This window comes from Tenrec ecaudatus, chromosome Y, assembly GCF_050624435.1.
Source record: "Tenrec ecaudatus isolate mTenEca1 chromosome Y, mTenEca1.hap1, whole genome shotgun sequence".
NCBI classification, from domain to species: Eukaryota; Metazoa; Chordata; class Mammalia; order Afrosoricida; family Tenrecidae; genus Tenrec; species Tenrec ecaudatus.
In genome coordinates, this window is record NC_134549.1 from 16,538,446 (window position 1) to 16,564,638 (window position 26,193).

At 65.1% G+C, this 26,193-nt stretch overlaps 1 protein-coding gene across 1 annotated transcript in view; it reads right to left on the bottom strand.

Moving 5' to 3' along the window:
* Positions 1–2,539: 2,539 nt before the first annotated feature.
* The window catches only part of LOC142435537 (steryl-sulfatase-like), a 37,248-nt gene continuing 13,594 nt past the window's right edge, over positions 2,540–26,193 (bottom strand). The window contains exons 2-10 of the mRNA XM_075539762.1: positions 20,708–20,860; positions 20,356–20,477; positions 20,142–20,264; positions 16,420–16,843; positions 10,104–10,240; positions 8,034–8,171; positions 6,414–6,573; positions 4,894–5,015; positions 2,540–4,609 (exon numbers count right to left, since the gene is read on the bottom strand). Coding sequence (XP_075395877.1) covers positions 4,236–4,609; positions 4,894–5,015; positions 6,414–6,573; positions 8,034–8,171; positions 10,104–10,240; positions 16,420–16,843; positions 20,142–20,264; positions 20,356–20,477; positions 20,708–20,860 — 1,753 coding nt within the window. The 3' untranslated portion in view covers positions 2,540–4,235. The remainder of the gene's footprint in view (positions 4,610–4,893; positions 5,016–6,413; positions 6,574–8,033; positions 8,172–10,103; positions 10,241–16,419; positions 16,844–20,141; positions 20,265–20,355; positions 20,478–20,707; positions 20,861–26,193) is intronic.

A 26,193-nucleotide genomic window follows, 5' to 3' on the forward strand; every position in this document is an offset into this window, starting at 1 on the left:
GAGCCGTTGACCATGGAGAAAACAGCCCAGCCCCGCGCTCCGAGGAGGAAGATACAGGAGTTCTCAGAATCCTCCGAGGAGGCCACGCCCCCACAGAGCCCTCATTGGTGGGCGGAGGTGGCTGAGGCCGCAGGCATTCCGCCATTCGTGGGCAATTGAATGTGGGGAAAACCGCCCAGCCACGTCCAGATCTAGTCCATCAGTCCGAGGCCTCGCTGGTTACATCTTTACAGGCCACACCCACACAGAGACCTCATTGGTTAAATCTTTACAGGCCACGCCCACACAGAGACCTCGTTGGTTAGATCTTTATAGGCCACGCCCACACGGAGGCCTCATTGGTTAGATCTTTATAGGCAACACCCACACAGAGACCTCATTGGTTAGATCTTTACAGGCCACGCCCACACAGAGGCCTCATTGGTTACATCTTTATAGGACACGCCCACACTAAGGCCTCGTTGGTTAGATCTTTACAGGCCACGACCTCACTGAGGTCTCGTTGGTTACATCTTTACAGGCCACGCCCACACGGAGGCCTCATTGGTTACAGCTTTATAGGACACGCCCACACTGAGGCCTCGTTGGTTACAGCTTTATAGGACACGCCATACTGAGGCCTCATTGGTTAGATCTTTACAGGCCACGCCCACACTGAGGCCTCATTGGTTAGAACTTTACAGGCCACGCCCACACAGAGGCCTCATTGGTTAGAACTTTACAGGCCACGCCCACACTGAGGCCTCGCTGGTTACATCTTTACAGGCCACGCCCACACAGAGGCCTCGTTGGTTAGAGCTTTACAGGCCACGCCCACAGAGAGGCCTCACTGGTTACATCTTTACAGGCCACGCCCACAGAGAGGCCTCGCTGGTTCGATCTTTACAGGCTACGCCCACAGAGGGGCCTCATTGGTTAGATCTTTACAGGACACGCCCACACAGAGGCCTCATTGGTTGGACCTTCACAGGCCACGCCCACACTGAGGGCTCGCTGGTCAGATCTTTGCAAGCCACGCCCACACAGAGGCCTCATTGGCTGAGACCCGATGGGCAGCCTAGACTCCGCCCCTTTGCTCCGAATCCCCTTAGGTCCCAGGTTGACACCACAGAGAGAGAGACACTGGCTTTGGGGGCTCCAGCTCACCCCGTCTTCGCAGCAACCGGACCCCATCCAGGCCCCCTGCCGCGGGGTGCACTGCCGCGGGGTGCCCCGACTCACGGCGCCCCTGCAGGACAGGCGCGGCTGCCCCGTGCCTTCCCACGCCTGTCCGTCGCGACGTGAGCAGCCAGCCTCGTCCTGGTCCCGGGAGCGGCTGCTGGATTCGAACCCCTGGGTCTCCGAGTCCCAGCCCGCTCCTTGGCTGGGGGCCCCGCTTTCCTTTGGGGCGCAGACTGACGGGCGGGGGCCTGCGGGAGGGGTGGGGCACAGGCTCAGATGGGGGTCCACCCCCTCCCGCCACGCTGGGGCCCTGCCTGGGGAGCCCAGCCTTCGCTGAGCGTCCACGTGACGGGCCTCGCTCCAGCCCTCCAGTGGGGAGCTTCATTCCAAAGGGCTGGGGCTTCCCAGGAAGGGCCGCCCACTTCTGGGGGGGCACAAGGCCCGTGACGATTCTCCCCTTTACCTGCAATGCCGAGCAATGGCGGGAAGAGGCTCCGGGCCCCCTGGAGGGGGGTGCGCCCCACCCCCGGGTGCTGGATGAAGCCGTCTTGCTCTGGGGGAGAATTGATGGAGGCGTCGAAAGCATTTGCAGCCGAAACGGTGCAGGAAAAAAAGGAATTCATCAGATAGCCGAGCTCCCAGCTGGAAAAGACCCCCGTTTCGCTGCCAAGCCGAGAGGAAATCCAGGGCAATATGATAAACTCTCCTCGCCGGCAGTTCCATCCTGGGTGATGCAGGCAGAGTGCCATCCACCGGGGGGGCCGGGGGGCCGGTGCTCCTCTGGCTGCATCTGTCCTTGCAGCCGGCGTGAAGCCAGCAGGGAGGACGCATCCACCCCGGCTCCGAGCCCCCCAGCCGAGAACAGCTTCTAATGATCTAATCATCTTGCTAATCGCCCCTGAGAGCCTTCCTCCCTGGTGGCCGCTCCGCGTGTGCCGTGGTGACCTGAGCTTCTGAGGGGTCTGCAAGCCCCTGACCTTCTGCCGGGAGCCTGGGAGCGGCCGTCGGGGGGCGTCCGGGGGGCACCCACGGAGGCCTTGCACACTGCACCCTGGAGGGTGCACCCTGGAGGGTCGCTGGGCACCCTCTTCCACTGGACAGCAGGGGAGCTGAAGCCGCCCCGCTGGGTGCCCAGGTCGCTGCCCGCCTCTGCACGTGCTTCTGTGGGGCGGTGGCTCCAGCTGGCGCCCCAAGAGTGTGCAGCCGGACGGGCCGAGGCGCGAGGAAGGTTGGGAACCCCTGCCCTAGACGGACCCCAAAACGGTTCACCCACAGCCCGCGCTTCTGGGGAGAGAGGGCGCCGGCCGACGGGCTCCGTGCACTGACCACTGACCGCGCCCCCACACAGTGACCACTCTGAGCCCACGGTTCACAGCTGAGAATTTTATTGTGCTTTCTTGCCAGCAGGGTCCAGGAAGAAGCCTGTGGTCACTGAAGCCCGGGCATGGCCCCGCCGCCTTCTCCCCGGTCCTCTGAGAAGCCCCAGGGTCTGAGGGAGCCCCGGCCCCACAGCCTCAGCGGGCCTGGCCCTCTTCAGCTGCCCGGGCCGGACTCCAGCTCGCGGGGAGCCCGGGGGACAGAGCAGAACTGCCCCTGTGGGTTTCCGAGCCGGCACTTGGCCTCCCCTTCCCCGAGCAGAGGGGTTCGTGGGTGGTTCTGAACTGCCGCCCAGCCTGGACGGACACCTCCCTCCTTCTGGTCACAGTGACCCTAAGTCGGGGGGCAGAACCACAGCCGGCGCCCCACGGTCCAGCGGTAAGAGCCCCCAGACCGTGTAGGGGCTGCGGATGCACCCAGTCTCAATACTGAGGGAGCGGCCGGCGACGGGCCAGCCCCACAGCACCCAAGGAGACGCCCCGGTCACCAGCCCAGGGCCCACCAAGCCCACGGGGGACCCGGCCTCCCACATCCACTCAAGAACGGGGTCTCTGCAGGGGCGCAAACCCACAGCCGCATGCTTCTCGGCGCCTGGCCGGCGGGCCGTCCAGCACTGGCTCTCCTTTCTGGGGCTGGTCACCCACCCGAGGGGACCGCGTGGTTGGCGCTGAGCTTCCAAGAATGTCCAGTGTGTGTCTGTGGGTTTGGGGGGCAGCGGGGGAAGGGGGTGACTGGTGTTTTTTTTTAAGGGCAAAACTATGAATGATGTTCACTCCCGAGAGCGTAGCCCGGCCCAGCGGGTCACACGCGTCCGGGAAGAGCGAGAAGCTGTGGACGTGGCCCGTGTGCGTGGTCCCGGCCACCGCTCCGTGGACGCCCTCTCCAGGCGGCCACCTGCCTCCTCACCAGGCGTCTCCGCCCGGGGCTCCAGGTGGGTCGAGATAAAGGGGTTCCCCACGGAGCCCTTCTGGAGGGGCCACAGAGGGTGCTGGGCGCCTCGGAAAACCAGTCTGGAGGCCCCGTGGTCTACAGTCCGTGGTCTGGGGGGCTGCTCATTTTTATTTTTTCAAGTTTCCTAATTCCAAAAATGCAAAGCTCCCCCCAAAACCCGCAGGGTGAAGCCACTGCTGAGCTAAGGGGAGGCGTGGAGAAGTCCTCTGGGGCCTGGGGAATCGGGGTTCAGGGGGGCAAGATGAGGAGAGGACACAGATGGGATACGTGGGGTCTCTTCCCAGGGTGCCTCGCACCTCCACCTCTGTGCCCACGGGGATCTCCCGGCGTGCCCTGCCTGCCCCCTGGACTGCCAGCCAGCCGGGGTGTCGGGGTACATGAGCCTGGGCGAGGCTCTGTGGGACTCGGTCTGAACCGCAGTGCCACGTGGGGGCCACGAGCCAGGCCCCGAGGGCGAGGGGAAGGGGGACCGGCTATGCTGTGGATCCGGGGTCTCAGACGGGGTCCTGCTGAGGACCGAGCCTGTAACTCCCCGCCCCTTGGACGCCACGCTCCCTCCACCGCACGGCCCGAGACGTGGCTCCCAGCCGGGGCTCCAGCCTGGACACACGATCCACACCCGGCCGGTTGGGTCGGCGAAAGACTTGCAGCCAAGCTTGAGGGAGAGGCCTCCGCCGAGGCCCCAGGAGACAAGCACGTGCAGGACGGGCCACGGGGATGTGGCCGGGGTGGCCGGGGCCATGTGGCTAGTGGGTGGCCCCAGGGCCCTGGGCCTCCTTGTCACAGCGGCAGGCCAGCCGCGGCGTGGAGCAGCACAGCTGCAGCCACGGCTTCCACAGCAGGTTCCCCACGGACAGCTGGTCGGGGGCGGCGGTCAGCGTGGCCCGGTGGCCGTCAGCCGCCTCCTGCATGGCTCTCAGGATGTCGTGGAACCGCGGCTCGGTCTCGGGGGTCAGCGGCGTGCTCTCGCGGGGGTCCCGGGACAGGTCGAAGAGCAGGGGCGGGTCGTGGCGGGTGACGAAGTGGCTGTGGCAGAAGCACACGTGGGTGGAAAAGCAGCCGTTGGCGCCCTGGGGCGTGAACTTGGGCGTGAAGTAGAAGGCCTTCCAGATGGACGTGCCTGCAGCAGAGGACAGGGCGGCCCACGCTGAACAAGGGCTCTCGTGACCCACAGGTTGAGAAACCCCCCCCCCCCGCCATGCGCGGATTCGTCCACAGCAAGCAGGCCGCGAGGCAGAGGGGGCGGCTCCGCGTGGGCACGCCGTCTGTGTCGGCCGGGAGGGGGGTATCGGCACAGGGTGGCAGCTGTGGGTGCCTCGGTCTGTGGCCACGGCCCCCTCCCGGGCCAGGAGCGTGGGGCAGGGCAGCGAGGCTGGGGGCGGGCGGGGGCGGGCGGGCACTCACTGCCCCTGGGGTGCCAGCGCACGGCGTTCAGGTAGAAGTTGCAATAGTGGAACAGGAACTCGTGCTCTGACCGCGGACTCCGGCCCTGCAGCAGCGGCATCAGGTCGCGCCCGTCGATGATCCTGCGACAAACCGGGAGCGTCAGCACCGGGCGGGACGCCTCCCCACGACCCCGCTCCTGTCCACCCAGCGTCATCAGGCCTCGCCAGGGAGCCCCAGCGCGGGGCTTCCTGGAGGATCGGCCACATGGGACGCCCCATTCCGGGCCACGGCTGCAGCGCTGTGCCAGGCTGTCCTGTTCCGTGTCGGCCTCGCTTCCCACTGCCCCTCTCTCGCACCAGGCTGGACGTCGTTCTTAGGGACCGATAGGGGCAATGGGGAGCCCTGTCTTCCTCCCACGGGGCAGCTGCTGGTCTGGAACGGCCGGCCTCGTCCGTGGCAGCCCCACCCGGAACCACAGCCGGCCGGCGCTCCCACCAGCACGAGCTCCCCCCGCCGTCCACTCAGGGCTGACCCTCCGCGGCCCCCGTGGGTTTCCCAGGCTGGTGCTGCTCACGGGAGTGGACACCTGTCTTTCTCCCCACTGGCTACAGGGCCCTCGAAAACCCAGGGGGCTGCAGCTCCCCTCCAGCCTGCTAGGGTCCCCACAAATTGGGTGTTAGCTGGGCACCAATGGGGTACAGACAGTACCTGGTCCTCAGGTGAGCCACCCCTGGTCCTCAGGTACACCACCCCTGGTCCTCAGGTACATCACACCTGGTCCTCAGGTACATCACACCTGGTCCTCAGGTGAGCCACACATGGTCCTCAGGTATATCATACCTGGTCCTCAGGTACATCACACCTGGTCCTCAGGTACACCACACCTGGTCCTCAGGTACATCACACCTGGTCCTCAGGTACATCACACCTGGTCCTCAGGTACATCATACCTGGTCCTCCTCAGGTACATCACACCTGGTCCTCAGGTGAGCCACACCTGGTCCTCAGGTACATCACACCTGGTCCTCAGGTACATCACACCTGGTCCTCAGGTACATCACACCTGGTCCTCAGGTACATCACACCTGGTCCTCAGGTACATCACACCTGGTCCTCAGGTACATCACACCTGGTCCTCAGGTACATCACACCTGGTCCTCAGGTACATCATACCTGGTTCTCAGGTACATCACACCTGGTCCTCAGGTGAGCCACACCTGGTCCTCAGGTACATCATACCTGGTCCTCAGGTACACCACCCCTGGTCCTCAGGTGAGTCAAAGGGGCAAAGGTCCTGACAGTAGCAAGGATGGAAGTGTGCTGACCAGGCACCCAGGAAGAAAGCCCTGGCAATTCGCCCACACCAACCACCAACCCTACAGAGCACAGCCCTGCCTGGACTGGCGTCCACTCACTCGCGGCACCTGGCTTTTCAGCCACCCCGAGTCCCACACCTGGACGCACAGAGCACGGGGCAGGTCCGAGGTGCAGGGGACAAGCCAGGGTGACCAGAGCAGACTGGGCTGGGCGGGCAGTACCTGTCGTCGGGCAGTGGGGAGCCGGCCAGCTTGGCCACCGTCGGGAAGATGTCCATGTTGCTGGTGGGCTCGTGGACCTCCTGTCCAGCGGGGATGACGCCGGGCCAGCGCAGGATGCCGGGCACCCGGATGCCCCCTTCCCAGTTGTTGGACTTTCCCCCTGGAAGGACGAGAGGAGCAGCCGGCTGAGCGAGCCGTCCTCCTCGGGGTCGGCTTATGCCGGACAGACGCCCTGCGGTACGAGAGCCCCACGCCCTTCCCGCCCCGCCTCCCGCGCCGAGCACGGCGCTCCATCTGCGGCCTCCCCTGTGATCCGGGTCCAAGCCAATCCCAACCCACGGCGATCCCCAGGGACAAACGGAACGTGACTGGTCCTGCGCCCGCCGTCCCCACAACTGTCCTTCCCTCGAAGCCCATCGGGCAGCTACGGTGTCCGTCCACCTCCGTGTGCCCACGCACGATGTCCTTCTCCAGGGACCGGCCTCTCCGCGGATGGACAACAGGCCCACGGTCCGGTCCGTGGGATGGAGTCTCGCCATCCTGGCCTCTAAGGAGCGCCCCGGACGGACGTCTCCCTGGACGGACGGACGTGTCAGTCCTTCGGGTGGTGTCCGGTGCGTGGACTCCAGCCTTCCCCGGGCAGGTCTGCCTGGCGCATTCCATTCTTTTAAGAACCGTCGGCGTGGGCTCAGCGTGACCACCTGGCTCCACAGGAAGCTGCAAACCCCGAGCTCACTGCCATCGAGTGGACGCCGGCTCACGGTGACCCCGCAGGGCAGGCATCCGAGAGGCCCTGGGAGTTTCCAAGCCGGTGGCTCGTGGGTCGGGGCGGCTGGTGGAGCCGAACTGGTGGAGCCCAGAACCCCTCACCATCACGGCATCGCCGACAGGATCGGTGGGAACTGCGGGGACGGGCGCTTGTGTTCACGCGGAAAGAGCCTCTTGGGGAAGGAGGGGCAGCTCCCTGGTCCGACTCCAGCAAATGCCACGCCTGCCGCGGAATGCCACGCGGAGGGACTGCCGGCCCGCGCCCGTTCTCCACCGCCAGCCAGCAGCGCACTCTGCGCTCAGACCCAGGAAGGGCCTGCCCAGCCGCGGGCGGCAGGTGGGGTCGGGTGGAAGGGATCCCGGCCATCGCGTCCTCCTGTGGCCGTCGGAAAGCTGCGTGGCTCCTCCTGCCGGCTGCCTTCCCCGGGGCCGGGTGTCCCGTGCTTCCAGTCCTGAACCGTGGAGGGACGCGGCAGGCGGGGGGCTCGGTGTTCCACGGCGCCACGGTTGCCCGGGATCTCCGTGGGCTGGTGGGCATTTTCCCGTGGGTGCAGTACACGATTTCCAGGCGGGCAGAGGACAGGCAGAGCTAGTGGACTGACCCCTGTCTAGGGGCAGCGCAGGGCGGGAGGGGGCCTGGGGAGCTGACCACGCTGAGGGGGAGAAGGCAAGTCCCGGTAGGGGCTTGTGTGAGGCCTGGCCGGGCGGCCTGCACGGTGGGCGGCGTCGAAGCCGCCGGAACCACCGAAACACGAAAGGTCTTTGCCGGCGCGTCCCGTCACCCCACCGGCGGGCTCAGCGGCCCTTCCTGAGGGCGACGCCTTCCACACGCGTGTCCCGCGAGGGTCTCACCTTTGAATATCCCGTTGCTGCCCCCGTGGCGCTCCCCTTTGGCGGTCACCTCCTCCACGTGTGCCCCATGGTCGGAGGAGAAGTAGACGAGGGTGTTGTTGGCCAGCTGCGTGTCCTCCAGGACGTCCAGGATCTGCCCTGCAGGGGAGGAGACACGCCGCGTGAACACAGCCCCCCTGCTCCCCCGAGAGGGGCAGAGGGGAGGAGCCGGCTCCCAGGGCCCCGGCGGGCACACGGAATGCCCACACGCAGGGCCACGGGGCAGCAGCCAAGACATGGAGCAACCCGTCTCGCCGGGGCATTCTTCCGCCTGGGAGACCCTTGGACGAGCTCGGGCAGCAGGGTCGGGACCCCGGCACGAGCCTGGTATCGGCGATGCCCGGGAGGCCCGGGAGCGCCGGGCAGAGAGCCGGGAGAAGCAGGGGCGCATGTGAACACGGCCCGGCCAGGGAGCCCAGGCAGGTAGCAGTGGCGGCCGGAGTCCTTGCCGCCGGCGTCCGGCGTGGCCCTGCCTGTGTCCTTCCCTGGTGCCGCCCGGCCCCGGCTCTCCTTGCAGACTCTCATGTGTGAAATCCGTCCACCATTTAATTTCTCGTGAGCTCGATCCGATAAAGGTCCAGCCCATTTCTCTCCGAAAATAATTCTGAACAGAAACATCCCGTGGGGGCCCGGCAGCCGTAACCGCTTTGCTCCGAGAGCAATCTGCTGCCGGCCGCAGGTCTGCGCCTAACTTCTCCTCTCATTTATTTTCCCCGCTTCCCCGGCCAGGCTCGCGAGGCACGGTGATGCCAGTTTATAGGGGAACGGCTGCAGGACGGCGATAAATGAAAGGTTTCGTCTCGCCGCCATCGAAAGAAGCAGGGCCTCCAGGTGGGGGGGGGGGGGGTAAAAAGCAAGGACTTGCAGGGAGACGGCGCCCGGCTGGGGCCCCCTGGCCCCGTGGGCTAAGGGCGGGGATGCCACGTGTGGCCGGCAGGCTGCGGAGCGTCCCTTTGACCACGAGCTGGCATGAAGCTGCTGTCCACCACGGCTGCTGTGAGGGGCCCATGGGTGATTCTGACTCACCGCGACCCGAGGGAAGGCCATGCCCGGTCCCGGCCACCTGCACCGGCAGGGCCACGTGGTGCCCGCCCACCCCACCCCCCCGGCCCACGGAGGCTCGTCCACCTGCCCAGGCCGGACGCCCTTCTCCAAGCACCGCTGTTGTCCGCCGGACGGTGCGGTGACGCAGGGACATCCTGCCGTGTGGACTTGGGGAGATCGAAGCGCAGGGGCGGAGCCTGGCCTCCTGTGGGCGTGGCCTCCTCATCAGGAAGGTCCCGGGACCTCCATTCTCTCTCGACCTCCGCCTTCCTGCCGATGGGTCACCCCGAGACCTGCCTTCCAGTCTCCCCAGCACCCTCTGCTCAGCGGCACCCACGTCACGGACCGCCAGAGGAGCGCTGACAAAGTCCACCCAGTGGACGGTGGGTGCCGACTCCCCGGGAGGGGCCTCGTAAGACAGGGGAGCCCCGGAGCTGGAGCCCCCGGCCGGCCTGTGTCTTCCTCGAGTGAGACCCTCAGTGACCGGGCAGACCAGGGAAGGACGGGCTTATTGCCAAGTGGAGGGTCGGCCGGGACACGGGGAGACCCACCGGGAGGTGGGTGAACACGGAGGACCTTGGAGCCCCTAAAAAATACAGGGACCCACGACACCACAGTGGGGAGCCTGACGTAGCGGCCCCCCCGGGGGCGGCCTTCCCGTCCGTGGCCAGGGGTCAGCGCAGAGTGGATGGCAGGCATATGTCTGCGTATGTGTGTGGTGACCTCTCACTGCAAAAGGCCACCGTGGATGGTGACTGGAGGGTAGGGGACGGACAGCAGGTAGCCCGGCACGCGATGGACGGACAGTGTCCACAGCTCTGGGTCCCGGCGTGCCAGCCGCCTTGGGGCAGGACCGGGCAGCGTCGAGCTCTGCTGCTGGGCCAGCGAGGTTCAGAGGCCGCCTGAGGGCAGCCCCCAGAGGCAGGCTCTGCCAGGGTGCAAGAAGGGAAGAGCCGGGCCCAGGCCGCGCCCCGGGAGCCCCCTTACCCAGGCTCCAGTCCATCTCTTCAGCAGCGTCCCCGTAGGCGCCGTGCTGGCTGCGGCCGGCGAAGTCGGGCGAGGAGAAGTGGGCGGTGTGCACATGCAGGTAGGACAGGACCAGCAGGAAGGGCCTCTCGGCGTTGCTGCAAACAGAGCCGGGGCCAGGTGAGCCGGGGGCCAGGTGAGCCGGGGGCCAGGTGAGCCGGGGGCCAGGTGAACTAGGGGCCAGGTGAGCCAGGGGCCAGGTGAGCCGGGGGCCAGGTGAACCAGGGGCCAGGTGAGCTGGGGCCAGGTGAGCCAGGGGCCAAGTGAACCAGGGGCCAGGTGAGCCAGGGGCCAGGTGAGCCGGGGGCCAGGTGAGCCGGGGGCCAGGTGAGCCGGGGGCCAGGTGAACCGGGGGCCAGGTGAGCCGGGGGCCAGGTGAGCCGGGGACCAGGTGAGCCGGGGGCCAGGTGAACCGGGGGCCAGGTGAGCCGGGGGCCAGGTGAACCGGGGGCCAGGTGAGCCGGGGGCCAGGTGAGCCAGGGGCCAGGTGAACCAGGGGCCAGGTGAGCCGGGGGCCAGGTGAGCTGGGGCTGCGTGGAGGGGAGGCGACCATCTCCTCGGCACAGGGGGCCCCGGGAAGCCCAGCCCCCTTCCCAGAAAACCAAACTCACAGTGACCCCACAGCACAGGACACAAGTGTCCCCACTCTTGGACTAGACCGTGCTCCCGAGGAAGGGGGGGGTCAGCTCACGGGCCGCCGGCCGCCACTGGGCCGTCCCACAGAGTGGGGGGCTGCCTGCTGGGAAGGCCGGCGGTTCAAAGCCGCCAGCTGCTCCCTTGGAGGGCGAGGAGGCTCCCTGCCCTAGAGGGTCACCCCGAGTCGGAAGCAACTTGGCAGGAGCGGATCCTGCTGCGGCTTTTGTTTGGTTTGCGGCACGGTGGCTGCTGGCTGCCCGCCGGCCCTGTCCTGCCGGCTCGCTCCGCGTGGGCGTCAAGGCGATGGCAGTGGGCGGGGTGGCTTAGGCCACATGAACGGGGCAGCCCGTGCCTTGTCGGGCTCAGCCCCTCATCTTGCTCCCCCAAAAGGAGGTCCTAAGGAATTCGGAAATGCAAACGCCTCCTCTTTCTCCGGCGGAGCAGCTGGTGGACTTGAACTGCCCACGCCGAGGCTGACCGCTCGGCACATTTACCGTCAGCCACACCGGGGCTGCCCACTCCTTGCCCGACCAGGACTCACTGCCGTCGAGCCGGCGCTCCGTGAGCCGATGGGACGGAGTCAAACCATCCCATCCCCAGACCGTGGTCCGGTCCAGACGGTGGGATGGGAGCCGGAAGCCTGGACTGGCCCCCTCGGAGCGGCTGTTGGCTTCCAACTGGTGACCACGCGGTTAAAGGCACGCGGTGCCAACACAGCCTATTGTACCCACAGCCCCTTGTTAAGCCTCATGCCCCCACTCTGCGCCCCACCCTCGCCACGTACGACGGCGGCTCCCCACCGCCGGCTGCCAGAGCCTCCTCTCTCTGCAGCTCAATCAGAATGCCCCCCGCCCCCCCCGGCCAGCGCACAGGGCTCCAGGGGAGCGAAGAGAAAGCAGGCAGTGGACAGACGTGGCCTGTCCTCACTCCCGCCATCCCCGGAACCAGAAGGGAGGGGAGCCCAGGGCACGGGGTCTGCGCAGGGCGGGCGGGAGAGAGGCCACGGCTCGTGGTCAGCGAGGACGGCTGTCTGTGGACACGCCCCACGGCGTAGCCCGCAGAGAGACGTGGAGGAAGGGGGGCTGAGCCTGCTAAGCGGCGGGCACTCGGCCAAACGAGTCGGCTTGCCAGCTGTGCCGCGGCCCCAGTCTCTCCCGGGAGGCGCAGTCACGCGTGGCCCCGGGTCCCTCAGAACCAGCTTCCAGGGGACACGCCTTACCCACGCCCCGCGGGAGGCAAGCTGCACTGGCATGGGGTCATCCAGGGGAATATCTATCTATCTGTCTATCTATTTATCCATCTGTCAGTCTATCTATCTATCTATCTATCTATCTATCTATCTATCTATCTATCTATCTATCTATCTATCTATCTATCTATCTATCCGTCTGTCTGTCTATCTATCTGTCTGTCTGTCTATCTATCTATCCATCTACATATCTGTCTATCTGTCTATCTATCTATCTATCTATCTATCTATCTATCTATCTGTCTACATACCTATCTATCCATCCATCCATCTATCTATCTATGTATCTATCCATCTACCTATCCATCCATCTATCTATCTATCCATCTATCTATCCGTCTATCTATCAATCAATCTATCCAGTCTGTCTGTCTGTCTATCTATCTATCTATCTATCTGTCTGTCTGTCTGTCTGTCTGTCTATCTATCTATCTATCTATCTATCTATCTATCTATCTATCTATCCATCCATCCATCCATCCATTATTCATGCCTGTCTGTCTCCATCCATCCATCCAGCCATCTATCCACATATCTATCTATCTACCTACATATCTATTTACATATCTATCTATGTATCTATGTATCTATCTATCTATCTATCTGTCTGTCTACATATCTATCTATCTATCCACATATCTATCTATCCATCCATCCATCCATCTATCTATGTATCTATCTATCCATCCATCCACCCATCCATTATTCATGCCTGTCTGTCTCCATCCATCCATCCATCCATCTATTTACATATCTATCTATCTATCTATCTATCTATCTATCTATCTATCTATCTATCTACATATCTCTCTCTCTGATGCTCTGCTGGGGAAACTGGGGACCAGGAAGAGACAGATTCTGCAGCCACGCGCTCCACACTCACACCCAGGGGGATGGAGGCCTTCTCGTCTCCTGGGGTGCAGATGAATCCCAGCCGCATTCTCCTAAGTCAAAGTTACCCCCCACGGGATGTGCCCCCCGAAATAATGCCCAGCTTCACGTGCTGCTTGCTCCCTAGCTATGTGCCGGCTGCCTGCCACCCGGAGCGACCAGAGCGCCCACTGCCTCCTGATCCAGGGAGAAAGCGCCACAGCCCCGGCCCGGCACGTGGCAGCCCAGGACGCCGATGAGGAGCCCGGTGGCACAGGCAAGGTCAGCAGTTAAAATCCGCCAGAAAGACCAGACTGTCTGCTCCTGGTAAAGACCGACAGTCTGGGAGACCCAGGGGGCAGCTCCGCCCTGTCCTGCAGGGTCCCTGTGAGTGGGCGTCCGCTCCTTGGCAGGGGGTTGGGTTTCGGGTTGGCGCTGCCCACCGCGGGCAGCCGCCTGTGGACGCCCTTGAAACCATTTCCGTTGCTACTCCATGGCTGTCGTTAAAGGGCAAGCCCAGTTAAAGGGCCGTTCGACCCCCAGAGGGCTTGCGGCCCACAGGTTGAGAACCGCTGCCCCAACTGGACCTGCTGCCAGGCCGGCCCGCCGGGTGTGGGGGGGTCCGCATGCTATGTGGGAAGGGGCTGCTCCCGGGAGGCAGCGTTGGGGAGGGGCGGGCTTGGCGCCCTCCTCGGAGATGCAAGAGCAGCAGCAGGCAAATGGAGATGCCACCCGGAACTTTCTACAGGACCCTGGGGACGGCAGCTGGACCAGGGTCTTCCCCGAGTGCCCAGGGGGGGGGTCCCCCAGTGTGTGTGTGGGGGGGGCTTCCCGCTGAGCCAAGAGAGAGGGGACCTGGGCTTTCCCCTAGAGCCAAATGGGGTGGGGGGCTTCTCCCAGAGCCCAGAGAGAGGGACTTTCCCCCCCAGAGCTGGCACCCCGAATTCAGGCTGCCAGCCTCCTCAATCGTGATAAAAGGGGGCCTGGAGGTGGAGAGGATGCAGCGGAATTCTGGCGGCGTGCCCCTCTCTGTTGGCTCTGGGTGAAGCCCGCCCTCCCATCCCAGCTCTGCTGGGTCAATTGTCCAGCTGCTAACTGCAGGGCCGGTAATTCCAACCCACGGGCCACTCCTTGGGAGGAAGATGCCCTTAGGCGCGGAGAGAGATTGGCACCCTGGGGAGCCCATCCGTCCTGTCCTGCAGGCCGCTACGACAGAGTCCGCTCAATGGCAGGGAGGTGGGAGCTTGGCTGGCCACCAGGGCGGCAGTCCAAACCCACTAGGTAGATGAGGCCTTGGGCGTCCGTCACGTCCGACAGTTTCTGACACCTGACCGGGCAGTTCACCTCCCTCCTGCGGGGTCCCCGTGGGCCGGAATCAACATAAATGCCCGGAGCGGCTCCGAGACAAACTACTTCTGCTCCTGAAACCCAGCCCCCGGGGGATTTCACAGGCAGCAGCCCCAGACCGCGAGGCTGCCTGGGGAAGTGGCCGCCCACTCCTGTCCCCTGGTGCCCGCGTGCCCGCCCTCTGCAGCCAGGCTCCCGCAGCCCAGTGGTGCCCGCTCACTGCCCCCACCCCCAGGCCGGCCCACACCCTGCCTCCTGACCTCTCTGCACACACTCACCTGTGCAGATACGGCCCCTGGGGCCACTTCCTGACAAGGGATTCCAAGAGCCTGGTGGTGCCCCGAGACTAACGCCCTTCGCCCCATTTCAAGTCTGAGACTAAAGTCAGTGTACCCCACCCACCTCCACCTGCACCTGCACCTCTGCCCAGGCATCTCAAGGTCACTGCCACGCAGCCCAGGCTGCACCAGGGAGGCCCAGCCTGTGCGTTTCCCAGACGGGAGCTCCTGATGGGCGCAGACAGCCGTGTCCTTGGGCCGTGGAGCTGCGGGTGGATTTGAACCTCGGACTTTGTGGTTAGAGCCCTCCGTGGAACCCTCTCCACCCCCAGGGCTCCTGGGGCCGAGCCGGAGCCGGGTCTGCAGGGTGCAGCGCGCCCTGGGGAGGTGACACGCCTTAGAACAAGCAGGTCTGGTTTTGGGGTGGGGGGCTCCCTAGGAGCAAGTGGGGAAGGGTTGGGGAGGGGTGAGCAGGGGTTTGGGGGCGTGGCTCACAGAGAGGGCAGCCATGCACGATGCGAAACAACGTGTCCCAAGGGCGCAACGTGTCCCAAGGGTGCAATGGAAACCGGATGGGCCGGCCAGCCATCGGCAACCCAGGAGGTACAGGGGCAGATGGATCGCGCTGGCGCCCCGCCCCTCGCCCCGCCCCTCGCCTCGCCCCTCGCCTATCGCCACGCCCTCGCCCTGGTCGAGCCCTTGTTCTTTGCCACGCCCTCTCGCCACGACGTCACCCCCTAGCCACGCCCTCAACACTCACCACGCCCTCGTTCCTCGCCACGCCCATCACCACGCCCCCTAACCACTGGCCCCGCCCTTACCACGCACCCTGACACTCTGCCGTCGTCCAGCCTACGCCCTGTCCTCACCACTGGCCCCGCCCCCTCACCGCTCACCACTCCCCCCACCCTCACCTCAACGCTCACCCCCTGCCACGTCCTGACCACGCTCTCATTCTTGGTCCCGCCCCTCGCCACTGACTCCGCCCCCTCGCCACTCGCCCCACCCTCACCTCAACGCTCACCCACTGCTACGCCCTGACCACGCCCTCGTTCTTGGCCCCGCCCCTCACCCCGTCCCCTCGCTACTCGCCCCACCCTCACCTGAACGCTCACCCACTGCCACGCCCTGACCACGCCCTCGTTCTTGGCCCCGCCCCTCACCACTGGCCCCGCCCTCACCTCACTTCTCACCCGTCGCTACGCCCCCTCACCACTCGCCCCACCCTCACCTCAACGCTCACCCACTGCCACGCCCTGACCACGCCCTCGTTCTTGGCCCCGCCCCTCACCACTGGCCCCGCCCTCACCTCACTTCTCACCCGTCGCTCCGCCCCCTCACCACTCGCCCCACCCTCACCTCAACGCTCACCCACTGCCACGTCGTGACCACGCCCTCGTTCTTGGCCCCGCGCCCTCGCCATTCGCCCCACCCTCACCTCACCTCTGACCCACGGCCACACCCCGACCACACCTTCGTTTTTTCACCACGCCCCCTCACCACTGGCCCCGCCCTCACCCCTCGCCCTACCCTCACCTCACCTCTCACCCATCGCCACGCCCTCGTTCTTCGCCACGCCCCCTCACCACTGGCCCCGCCCTCTCACCCCTCGCCCCACCCTCACCTCACTTCCCACCCATTGCCACGCCCTGACTACGCCCTCGTTCTTCGCCACGCCCCCTCACCACTGGCCCCGCCCTCTCTCCCCTCGTCCCACCCTCACCTCACTTCTCACGCATTGCCACGCCCTGACTACGCCCTCGTTCTTCGCCACGCCCCCTCACCACTCGTCCTGCCACTGCCCCTCGCCCAGCCTTCGCCCCGCCCTCACCACTCGCCCCGCCCCCAGTTCTCGCCCCGCCCTCGCACGCACGCACGCACGCACGCACGCACGCACCGTCGGATGAAGCGCGCCGCCTCGGCCGTGAGCCGCTGCGTGAGGCGGTCGTAGGAGAAGGGCTGCTGCGTGACGTCGCGGTCGCGCATGAGGAAGCAGTTGAGCGGCCGGAAGAAGTGCAGGAAGGCCAGCAGGGCGGCCAGCGGCGCGGCGGCCAGCAGCAGCAGCAGCAGGAAGGCGGCGGGCGGCACGCGCACCAGGCCCAGCGCCCGCAGCGCGCCCAGCGTCAGCAGCGCGGCGCCCACGGCCTGCAGCGGCGCCCACACCAGCAGCCGCGCGCCCGACGCGAACACGCTGCCCGCGCCCGGCTTGCAGTCGCGCAGGTTGGTCACGGGCAGCCCGTAGAAGGCGTCGAAGCCGTGGCTCAGCGGGTGGTGGCACAGGTCGGCGGGGCGGTCGCAGCTGAGGCCCAGGTGCCACTTCCCTGCGGACACGGGGCGGGGGGGCGGGGCGTGTCCACTGGGGTCAAGCGTCCACCCAGGGACAGGCCCACCTGCCCTTTCCCGTGGGGACCCCCCACCCCAGCGACCCCAGGGCCCACGGGAGGGGCAGGGGCAGGCCCTGACCTGCGAGGCCGCGCCCACCGCGCCCCACGCGGTCAGTCATCGCTGCCCACCCGCCCCAGGTAGCTGGTCACGGCTGTCCACTCCATGTGCCCAGCCATGCTGCCCCGTAAGCCCGCGTGTCCAGGGCCCCCGTCCACTCCACCCCGCGTGCCCAGTCACCGTCTGTCCAGTGCCCCCACATTCCCAGAAAACGCTGCCCACTCCTGTGTCCACTGCTCCCCAGTGTCCAGTCCGTGCGTGCAGGAGCAGAGAGAAGCTCCCGGTGGTTCCCAGAAGGTGTAGCCGTTCACGGACACCGAGTCCACGTGACACTGAGTGTGCAAAGACCCACACTCAGAAAAACCCAGAGGAGGAACACGGGCCAGTGAGTGTGAGCAGTGAGTGTGAGCAGGTCAGGGGGTGAGCTGAATCTGAGGCATCTGAGTGTGAGCAGGGTAAGGAGTGAGTGTGAGCTGAATCAGGCATGTGTGTGAGGAGTGAGTGTGAGCAGGGTGAGGTGCGAGTGTGAGCAGGGTGAGGTGTGTGAGCAGGGTGAGGAGTGAGTGTGAGCAGTGAGTGTGAGCAGGGTGAGCAGTGAGTGTGAGCAGGGTGAGCAGTGAGTGTGAGCAGGGTGAGGAGTGAGTGTGAGCAGGGTGAGCAGGGTGAGGAGTGAGTGTGAGCAGGGTGAGCAGTGAGTGTGAGCAGGGTGAGGAGTGAGTGTGAGCAGGGTGAGCAGGGTGAGGAGTGAGTGTGAGCAGGGTGAGCAGTGAGTGTGAGCAGGGTGAGGAGTAAGTGTGAGCAGGGTGAGGAGTGTGAGCAGGGTGAGCAGTGAGTGTGAGCAGGGTGAGGAGTGAGTGTGAGCAGTGAGTGTGAGCAGTGAGTGTGAGCAGGGTGAGGAGTGTGAGCAGTAAGTGAGCAGGGTGAGGAGTGAGTGTGAGCGAGGTAAGGGGTGAGTGTGAGCAGTGAGTGGGAGCAGGGTGAGGAGTAAGTGTGAGCAGTGAGTATGAGCTGGGTGAGCAGTGAGTGTGGGCAGGGTGAGGAGTGTGAGCAGTGAGTGTGAGCAGGGTGAGCAGTGAGTGTGAGCAGGGTGAGGAGTAAGTGTGAGCAGTGTGAGCAGTGAGTGTGAGCTGGGTGAGCGTGAGTGAGCAGTGAGTGAGCAGCGTGAGCTGTGAGTGTGAGCTGAATCAGGTGTGAGCAGTGAGTGTGAGCAGTGAGTGTGAGGAGTGAGTGTGAGCAGTGAGTGTGAGGAGTGAGTGTGAGCAGTGAGTGTGAGCAGTGAGTGTGAGGAGTGAGTGTGAGCAGTGAGTGTGAGGAGTGAGTGTGAGCAGGGTGCGGGGTGAGTGTGAGCTGGGTGAGCAGTGAGTGTGAGCAGGGTGAGCGTGAGTGTGAGCTGAGTCAGGCGTGTGCGTGTGAGCAGGGTGAGCGTGAGCAGCGTGAGCGTGTGCAAGAGGACTTGACTTCCCAGGGTCCCAGAGCCCAGGAGCCAAGCTCGCCATGGAGAGCGAGGGAGGGGGTTTTCTCGGGAAATCGCGGGAAGGAGCTGCTTCCGTGGGCAGGAAGCGAGCCGCGCGGGAGGCGCCGGCCGTGGGCGGACCCGTGTCTGCGAAGTGTCCCAGGTAAGTGCTTACCGCGCGGCGTTTCCCTCCCGGCTGGGGACCGAGAGCCAGTCTCCCCGAGGCCGCTGTCCCGCGGGCAGAAGGAAACTGCTGCAGGACTCGGCAGTTTCCGCAATCTCCCAGGGGAATTTCTCACGGAATGCCGATGGACCGCCGCCCGCGGCGATGGCTTCCTGAGAAGGCTGGTGCGCCCGTGGCCAGGAGGCCTTCCTGCTCCCAGAGTCCCGCATGTCCAGGCGTCTCTGTCCACTCCGAGTGCCCACCGCTCTGCCCGCCCCACCAGTGTCCGGTCAGCCCTGTAGAGTCCCCCGCACGGACCCAGGCACTGCCTTCCTCAGTCCACCACTCCCGTCCGGTCCACTCCCCGGGACGGTGTGGACCTCGGATTCATGCACACAGCTCATCACCCCTCCGTCCATTCACCCGTCGACCTGCCTGTCTGTCTCCTGCCTCTCGGTCTGTCTGTCTGCCGATCGAATCATCCATCCACGTAGCCGTCCACCGACCTACCTGACATCTCCTGTCTCTCAGTCTGTCTGTGCACACATTTGTCCATCCGTCCGTCCGTGTATCTCTCTACCTGCCTGCCTGTCTCTCATCTCTGTCGCTTTGTCTGTCCACCGATGGAATCATCCGCCCATGTTCCTCCATGCCGGTGAACTCAATAGCACTGAGTCTGTCTATCCATCCATCCATCCATCTATCTATCTATCTATCTATCTATCTATCTATCTATCTATCTATCTATCTATCTATCTATCTATCCATCCATCCATCTATCTATGTATCTATCTATCTATCTATGTATCCATCTATGTATCTATCTGTCTATGTATGTATCTATGTATCCATCCATCTATCTATGTATCTGTCTATGTATCCATCTATCTATCTATCTATCTATCTATCTGTCTGTCTGCCTATCTATCTATCTATCTATCTGTCTGTCTGTCTGCCTATCTATCTATCTATCTATCTACCTATCAATATCTATCTATCTATCTATCTGTATCTGTCTGCCTATCTATCTATCTACCTATCAATATCTATCTATCTATCTATCTATCTATCTATCTATCTATCTATCTATCTGTCTGTCTGCCTGCCCATCTATCTATCTATCTATCTATCTATCTATCTATCTATCTATCTATCTATCTGTCTGTCTGCCTGCCCATCTATCTATCTATCTATCTATCTATCTATCTATCTATCTATCTATCTATCTATCTATCTGTCTATCTGTCTATGTATCTATCTGTCACCTATCCATCCATCCATCCATCCATCCATCTATCTATCTACGTATCTATCTATCTATCATCTATCGATTATCTACCTCCCAGCTCATCCATTTATCTCGTCTACGGCTCGGATGCTCCACCGGTGAGCTCTCTGTGCACGCACACGCGTGTGTGAACGCACGCATGCATGCCTCCAGATTCCCGCTCCTTCCTGTCTCCCGTGGGAGTGGCCCTGGAGCGCTGTACCGGCGGGAAGCCATCCCGCAGCAGCAGGCTGCTCCGTCGCCCTGCCCGTCCATCCGTCCGTCCGTCCGTACCTATGAGAGCCGTGGCGTAGCCCTGCTCCTTCAGCAGCCGCGCGAAGGTGATCTCGCTGGTGGGCAGGCCTCCGGAGGACGCGCTGAAGAGGAACACGCCGACCCGGGAGCGGGACGCCATGCCTGCAGCGGGGAGACGGGCATGCAGGTGGAGGCCCTGCCGGGTGGCCCCGAGGACAGGGCGGTGGCCCGTGGGTGGCAGCCAGACGGTTACCTGATCTGACGGGGTACCGGCCGGTCATGAAGGCCGCCCTGCTGGGTGTGCACAGGGGGGACGCGGCCAGGTGCTGCGTGAGCTTCACGCCCCCGCGGGCCAGGCGGTCGATGTTGGGCGTCCTGGAACGCGAGACCCGGCGTCAGTGGGGGCCCCATGTGCCTCCCGGGCTGGGCCCAGGGCCCCGCGGGTGGGACGCGCGCCCGACCAGGAGGGACTTCACACTGCAGCGCAACGCAGGCCTGTCGTCCATTTGCACCCCGTGACCCAGGAAAGCCGCCCTCCCAACACCCTGATGCAGCCCAACGATACGTGGGGTCCCAGTGCGCCCGCTGCAGCCCCCCCCACCCACCTGAGAGTCCGGTTTCCATAGCAGCCGGGGTCGCCAATGCCCAGGTCGTCTGCCATCACCAGCACGAAGCTGGGCCTGGACGGGGAGCGGCTCTCGGCACCACAGGGGCACAGCAGCAGCAGGAGGAGGGCGGGGAGCAGGGGACGCATCTTCCTGTGGGGGACACGGCGGACAGGGAGGTGAAGGACATAGGGGACAGGAAGGTGAAGGACACTGGGGACAGGAAGGTCTCAGACAGTGGACAGGAGGCGGCAGAGAGGTGAAGGACTCTGCCTCTGCCGGCCCTCTGCCCTGAAGGCCCTCCCCCCGGGGGCCTCCACGCCAACCCCTGCCCTCCAGTCCACTCCGACATCAGGACCCCGGAGGACAGAGTGGACGGCCCCGGGGGCAGACAGCCTCGTCTCTCCCCCTCAGGGCGGCCGGTGGGTTTGAACCACGGGCCCTGCCACCAGTGATCGGCATGTCACGGCTCCTCCCACGGCTGCCAAAAGGTGCCTTCGAGAGGGCATGAGACCCCGTGCCGATCAACGCCGCTCTCGGGAGGGAGAGGACATGTCCCCCACGGCCGCCGCCTGCACGAGGGGTCCCCACGGTCAAGTAAGAAACAGGCTCTGCCACGCTCTGGAAGACGGCGCCGGGGCAGAGGGGGACACACGTGCACACTCAGGCTCCGTCTTCCCAGGCCTGCACCCTGAGGTCCCCCCCAAGGGTCCTCTGGAGCAAGGCTCTCGACACTCCGGTCCTGTACGGTCACTGTGCGCCGGCCATGGACTCGATGGTGGGGAATTGGGTTTAGATTTTTTGTTTCAACCAGTTAATTCGGACTCGGCTGCTTCTCTGAGCCCCGCAGGCAGGCAGGTTCCACTTAGGCCCAAACTCGGTGCCCTTGAGTCAGTGCCAAGCCCACGGCGCCCCCACGGGAGAGGGCGGAGCGGCCCTGTGGGCTTCCAGGACGGTGACGCTTTGCTGGGCGGATAGTCTCCTCTCCGTCCTCCGGAGCAGCCGGGGGCAAGAACTGCCGACCAGGCCGCTGGCTGCCCAGCTCTCCATGCACCGTGCGCTCCGGCACCGGCCTGGTGATCTAGGTCCCGTCTAACCGGGCCCTGGCGCAGGGAGCTGACGGTTTCCCACCCTGAGCAGGTCCCACCGGCGCGCCTGGGGCCAGGCTGGTGTGACCCGGGCGTCTCGGGTGATGACCCCAGGAGAGGGGAGTGGGCGGCCACCTGGCCCCTCTGTCCTCCCATCTGTCCGGGTGCTGGGACGCTGGAGAGAGGACCTGGGCGGCTTGGTTGCTGTATTCGTCCCCAGCGTGCTTGGCTCTGCTTCAGGGCAGCCTCTCGGGGGACACCAGGCGGCCAGCCCCGGGGGACACACACAGGCCGAGGGGACCCCAGCAGAGCTAGGAAGCCAGCCGCCCAGCCTGGCAGGAGGCCCTGCTCGCTCCGCCCGCCCCACGGCGGTCCCCAGCAAGAGGGCAGGCTCGGGAAGGTGAGCATTAGCAAGTGGTACGGCAATCTGATTTCATCACGGGTCACCGCAAGGTTGCCCACCAGCCACGGAAAGCCATTTGCATCTGACTAATTAGCCTTGGGTACAGGCCTTGGCGAACCTGCCCCGGCTCGTAGGGACGGGAAATCAATGTGGTCGGTGGATCCGTCAACGGGGATGCTGAGCCTGAGGCCCCGCACCGTCCAGGTGCACGGTGAGGACCTGCCGGAGGCGGGTGTGTGTGGGGGGCCAGCCACAGCCAGAGGTGGGGTCCCTGGGATGTTGGCGGTCCAGGGACAGGTGTGGGCGGTCCAGGGGCAAGTGTGGGCAGTCCAGGGGCAGGTGAGGGCTGTCCAGGGGCAGGTGTGGGCTGTCCAGGGGAAGTATGGGCTGTCCAGGGGCAGGTGTGGGCGGTCCAGGGGCAGTATGGGCTGTCCAGGGGCAGGTGTGGGCTGTCCAGGGGCAGTATGGGCGGTCCAGGGGCAGTGTGGGCGGTCCAGGGGCAGGTGTGGGCAGTCCAGGGGCAGTATGGGCTGTCCAGGGGCAGTGTGGGTGGTCCAGGGGCAGGTGTGGGCTGTCCAGGGGCAGTGTGGGCAGTCCAGGGGCAGGTGAGGGCGGTCCACGGGCAGGTGTGGGCTGTCCAGGGGCAGGTGAGGGCGGTCCAGGGGCAGGTGTGGGCTGTCCAGGGGCAGGTGAGGGCAGTCCAGGGGCAGGTGAGGGCAGTCCAGGGGCAGGTGAGGGCGGTCCAGGGGCAGTGTGGGCTGTCTAGGGGCAGGTGAGGGCAGTCCAGGGGCAGGTGTGGGCTGTCCAGGGGCAGGTGAGGGCAGTCCAGGGGCAGGTGAGGGCAGTCCAGGGGCAGGTGAGGGCTGTCCATGGGCAGTGTGGATGGTCCAGGGGCAGGTGAGGGCAGTCCAGGGGCAGGTGAGGGCAGTCCAGGGGCAGGTGAGGGCTGTCCATGGGCAGTGTGGGTGGTCCAGGGGCAGGTGAGGGCGGTCCAGGGGCAGTGTGGGCGGTCCAGGGTCAGGTGTGGGCGGTCCAGGGGCAGTGTGGGCGGCCCAGGGGCAGTGTGGGCGGTCCAGGGGTAGGTGTGGGCTGTCCAGGGGCAGGTGAGGGCGGTCCAGGGGCAGTGTGGGCTGTCTAGGGGCAGGTGAGGGCGGTCCAGGGGCAGGTGTGGGCGGTCCAGGGGCAGTGTGGGCGGTCCAGGGGCAGGTGTGGGCGGTCCAGGGCAGTGTGGGCGGTCCAGGGGCAGGTGAGGGCTGTCCAGGGGCAGTGTGGGCGGTCCAGGGGAGTCAGGGAGGGAGGGTACAGGGCTGAAGGAGGGGAAGGGGCAACGGGGAGGGCGGAGAAGGGTCCCCCCACTAAATCATGCCACCCTGAGCCCTTCTCCGCGACCACGCCCAAAGGCCTTGCTCCTCTGGCTCCGACCCTCCAGGGCCGGCGCTGGCCCCCTCAGAACAGGCTTGAGCAGGGCTCCCAGTTGAAGCTGGGGTTGCTGTGTCCCCTGAACCGTAACGCACGCGTCCACTGGCTCCGTGATGTTTTGCGTCCCTGCCCGGTGCTCGAGGCCCCGTGAGGGTCCCGCACAGACCCTGCATCAATCACCATCCCCTGAGTCCGCAAGGAAAGGCCGCGCCTCCAGGCCCGACGGGGGCCCCGGCACAGAGCACCTGCGGCCACGCCGAGGCCCCGCGCAGTGCCGGGCAGCAAGGAGTCGCTCTGAGGACCCAGGTGCACGTGGCCCGAGGCTTGGCGCTGCCCACACCCCCTGGGCAGGCGCCCCCCTGGTGGGCTCAGAACGCCGCTTGCACCCGGCCTTGCCCCAGGGCCCCGTGCGTCCTGCAGACAGCTCCCGAGAAGTGAGGACAACGAGGCGGCTCCGTACTTTGGGCACGCTGCCCGGAGGGGCCAGTCCCTGGAGCAGGGCATCGTGCCCGGGAAAGCAGAGGCCAGAGGGAGGCCCCCGGGAGGCGGATGGCCACCGGAGCTGCCACCCCGGGCCCCACCGTGGGTGACCCTACGTCCACAGTAGGCCTGAGCCCCAACTGTGTCACCCACACAACGACCAGGGTCAGCACCCCACAGGTGACCAGGATGCCAAGGGCAGAAGAGCTCCTGGGCCGGGCACCCAAGGGCCCTGGGCACCCAAGGGCCGGCGCCCTGGGAAAGTTGCACATGCAAACCAGCAACCACGGAATGGCCAAGGGGCACCCACGGGCCCGACTGTGTGGGTGCGCCCAGCCTGAGGGACCCTTTAACCCCGGAGCTGCCACCCCGGAGGCTTCCTTTGAAGCAAACATGGAAGCCCTGGAGCGCGGTGCTGGGGACCCGTTCTTGGGAAGCCGAGGCGGGGGCTTCGGGGCAGTGCGGTCCCATGGGTGTTGGCGGACAACTGGGGGGGAGGGGGGCGAGAGCAGGTGCCGGCTTGAACCCCTCCACCCCGTCCCTGGACCCCGGACCGTGCAGTGCGGGGGGTGGCGAGTTCTGCCGCACCTGCTCCGACCAGGAACCCTGATGGACAAGGCCACGCTCCCTCATTTGCATTCTCCAGGTGCCCGGATACAGGGTAGCGGCTGCCTTCCTCCCTCCTACCTCTCCCTCTTCCTCTCCTTCCTGTGGTCGCGAGACGATCCAACCTGTCAATCAGGCCACAGCCCGGTGACGCCCCCCTCAGGGCGTGGCCTCCTTATGAGGGAGATGCCTGGTGCCGCCCCTGGGGGAGTGGCCTTGAGGGATATTACCTGGTCCCGCCCCTTGGGGGCGTGGCTTGTAATGAGGGAGCTGTCTGGTGCCGCCCTTGGGGCGTGGCCTCAGGAGGGTGCTGTCTGATGCCGCCCCTTGGGGCGTGGCCTTGAGGGAGATGCCTGGTGCCGCCCCTTGGGGCGTGGCCTCAGGAGGGTGCTGTCTGATGCCGCCCTGGGGGCGTGGCCTTGAGGGAGCTGCCTGGTGCCGCCCCCTTGGGGGCGTGGTCTTATAAGGGAGCCGCTGGGCACTGACTGGTCCTGCTCCCTCTGCCCCTTCACCCTCCTCCTGTCCGGGACTCCCTCGGGCCTGCGACCACTGAACCCCGGGCGCCCCGCCACCTTCCCACTGCCCTGGGGCCCAGGTGGGGCTGCAGAGGGACGGGGGGGCCTGGGCCCTGCCTGCCGCCCGGGTCACCCAGATGCCCGACTCTGCAGAGGGACGGGGGCCTGGAGGACGGACAGACGGACGGGAACGCCTGCTGGACATCACATGATAGGAAATTCTTCCTTAAACACAGATGGGTGTCAGTGGACCACTGTCTCTCCCACACACGCACATGCATGCACACACACACGCTCGCACGCACGCATGCACACACTCGCACACGCATGCACACACTCGCACACATGCATGCACATGCACACTCACTTTCACACAGAACCACCGCCCAAGGACGTCTCCCTGCGACACTGCCAGCATGGCAGCCGGGAGGCGGCCAGTCATTCAGCAATCTCGCCCCCAGATCCCTGCGGTCACGGGTTCCTTCCAAAGCCACGGATGCAGCCGAGGACGGTGTGTCTTGCATGTTCTCTGCGGGTTTCCTGGTGGCTTATTCCGTGCTTGTTTGGGAGGATGCTCTGTAGCGAGTGTGTCCGGCAGCCGCCCTTGGTTCACTCAGCAGAGCCGGCCAGGGCTGGCGGCCGTCTGTTCCGAGAGGACGTCGCCCAGAGGAGACGGAGCACGGCAGGACAGCGGGCTCCGCGGGACTGCAAGAGGCGGGACGCCGGCAGCTGCTGTGACGATGCCTCACAAGATTCTGATCTAAAGCGGGCGGGGGCCGGATTGCCAAATCTCCCAGGCTCCAGGCTTTCTGGGCCTCTGGCGGCCGGACCAACCCCTGGGAGATGGTCCCATAACCGTATCCCGGAAGCAAGCAGCCGTCGGCCACGGCCCTGTTCTGCTTAGACCCCGGCTAACAGCAGCCCCGCACGGTGACATGAGCTGGCGAAGGCCGAGGGGACGTCCCCGGGAGAGGG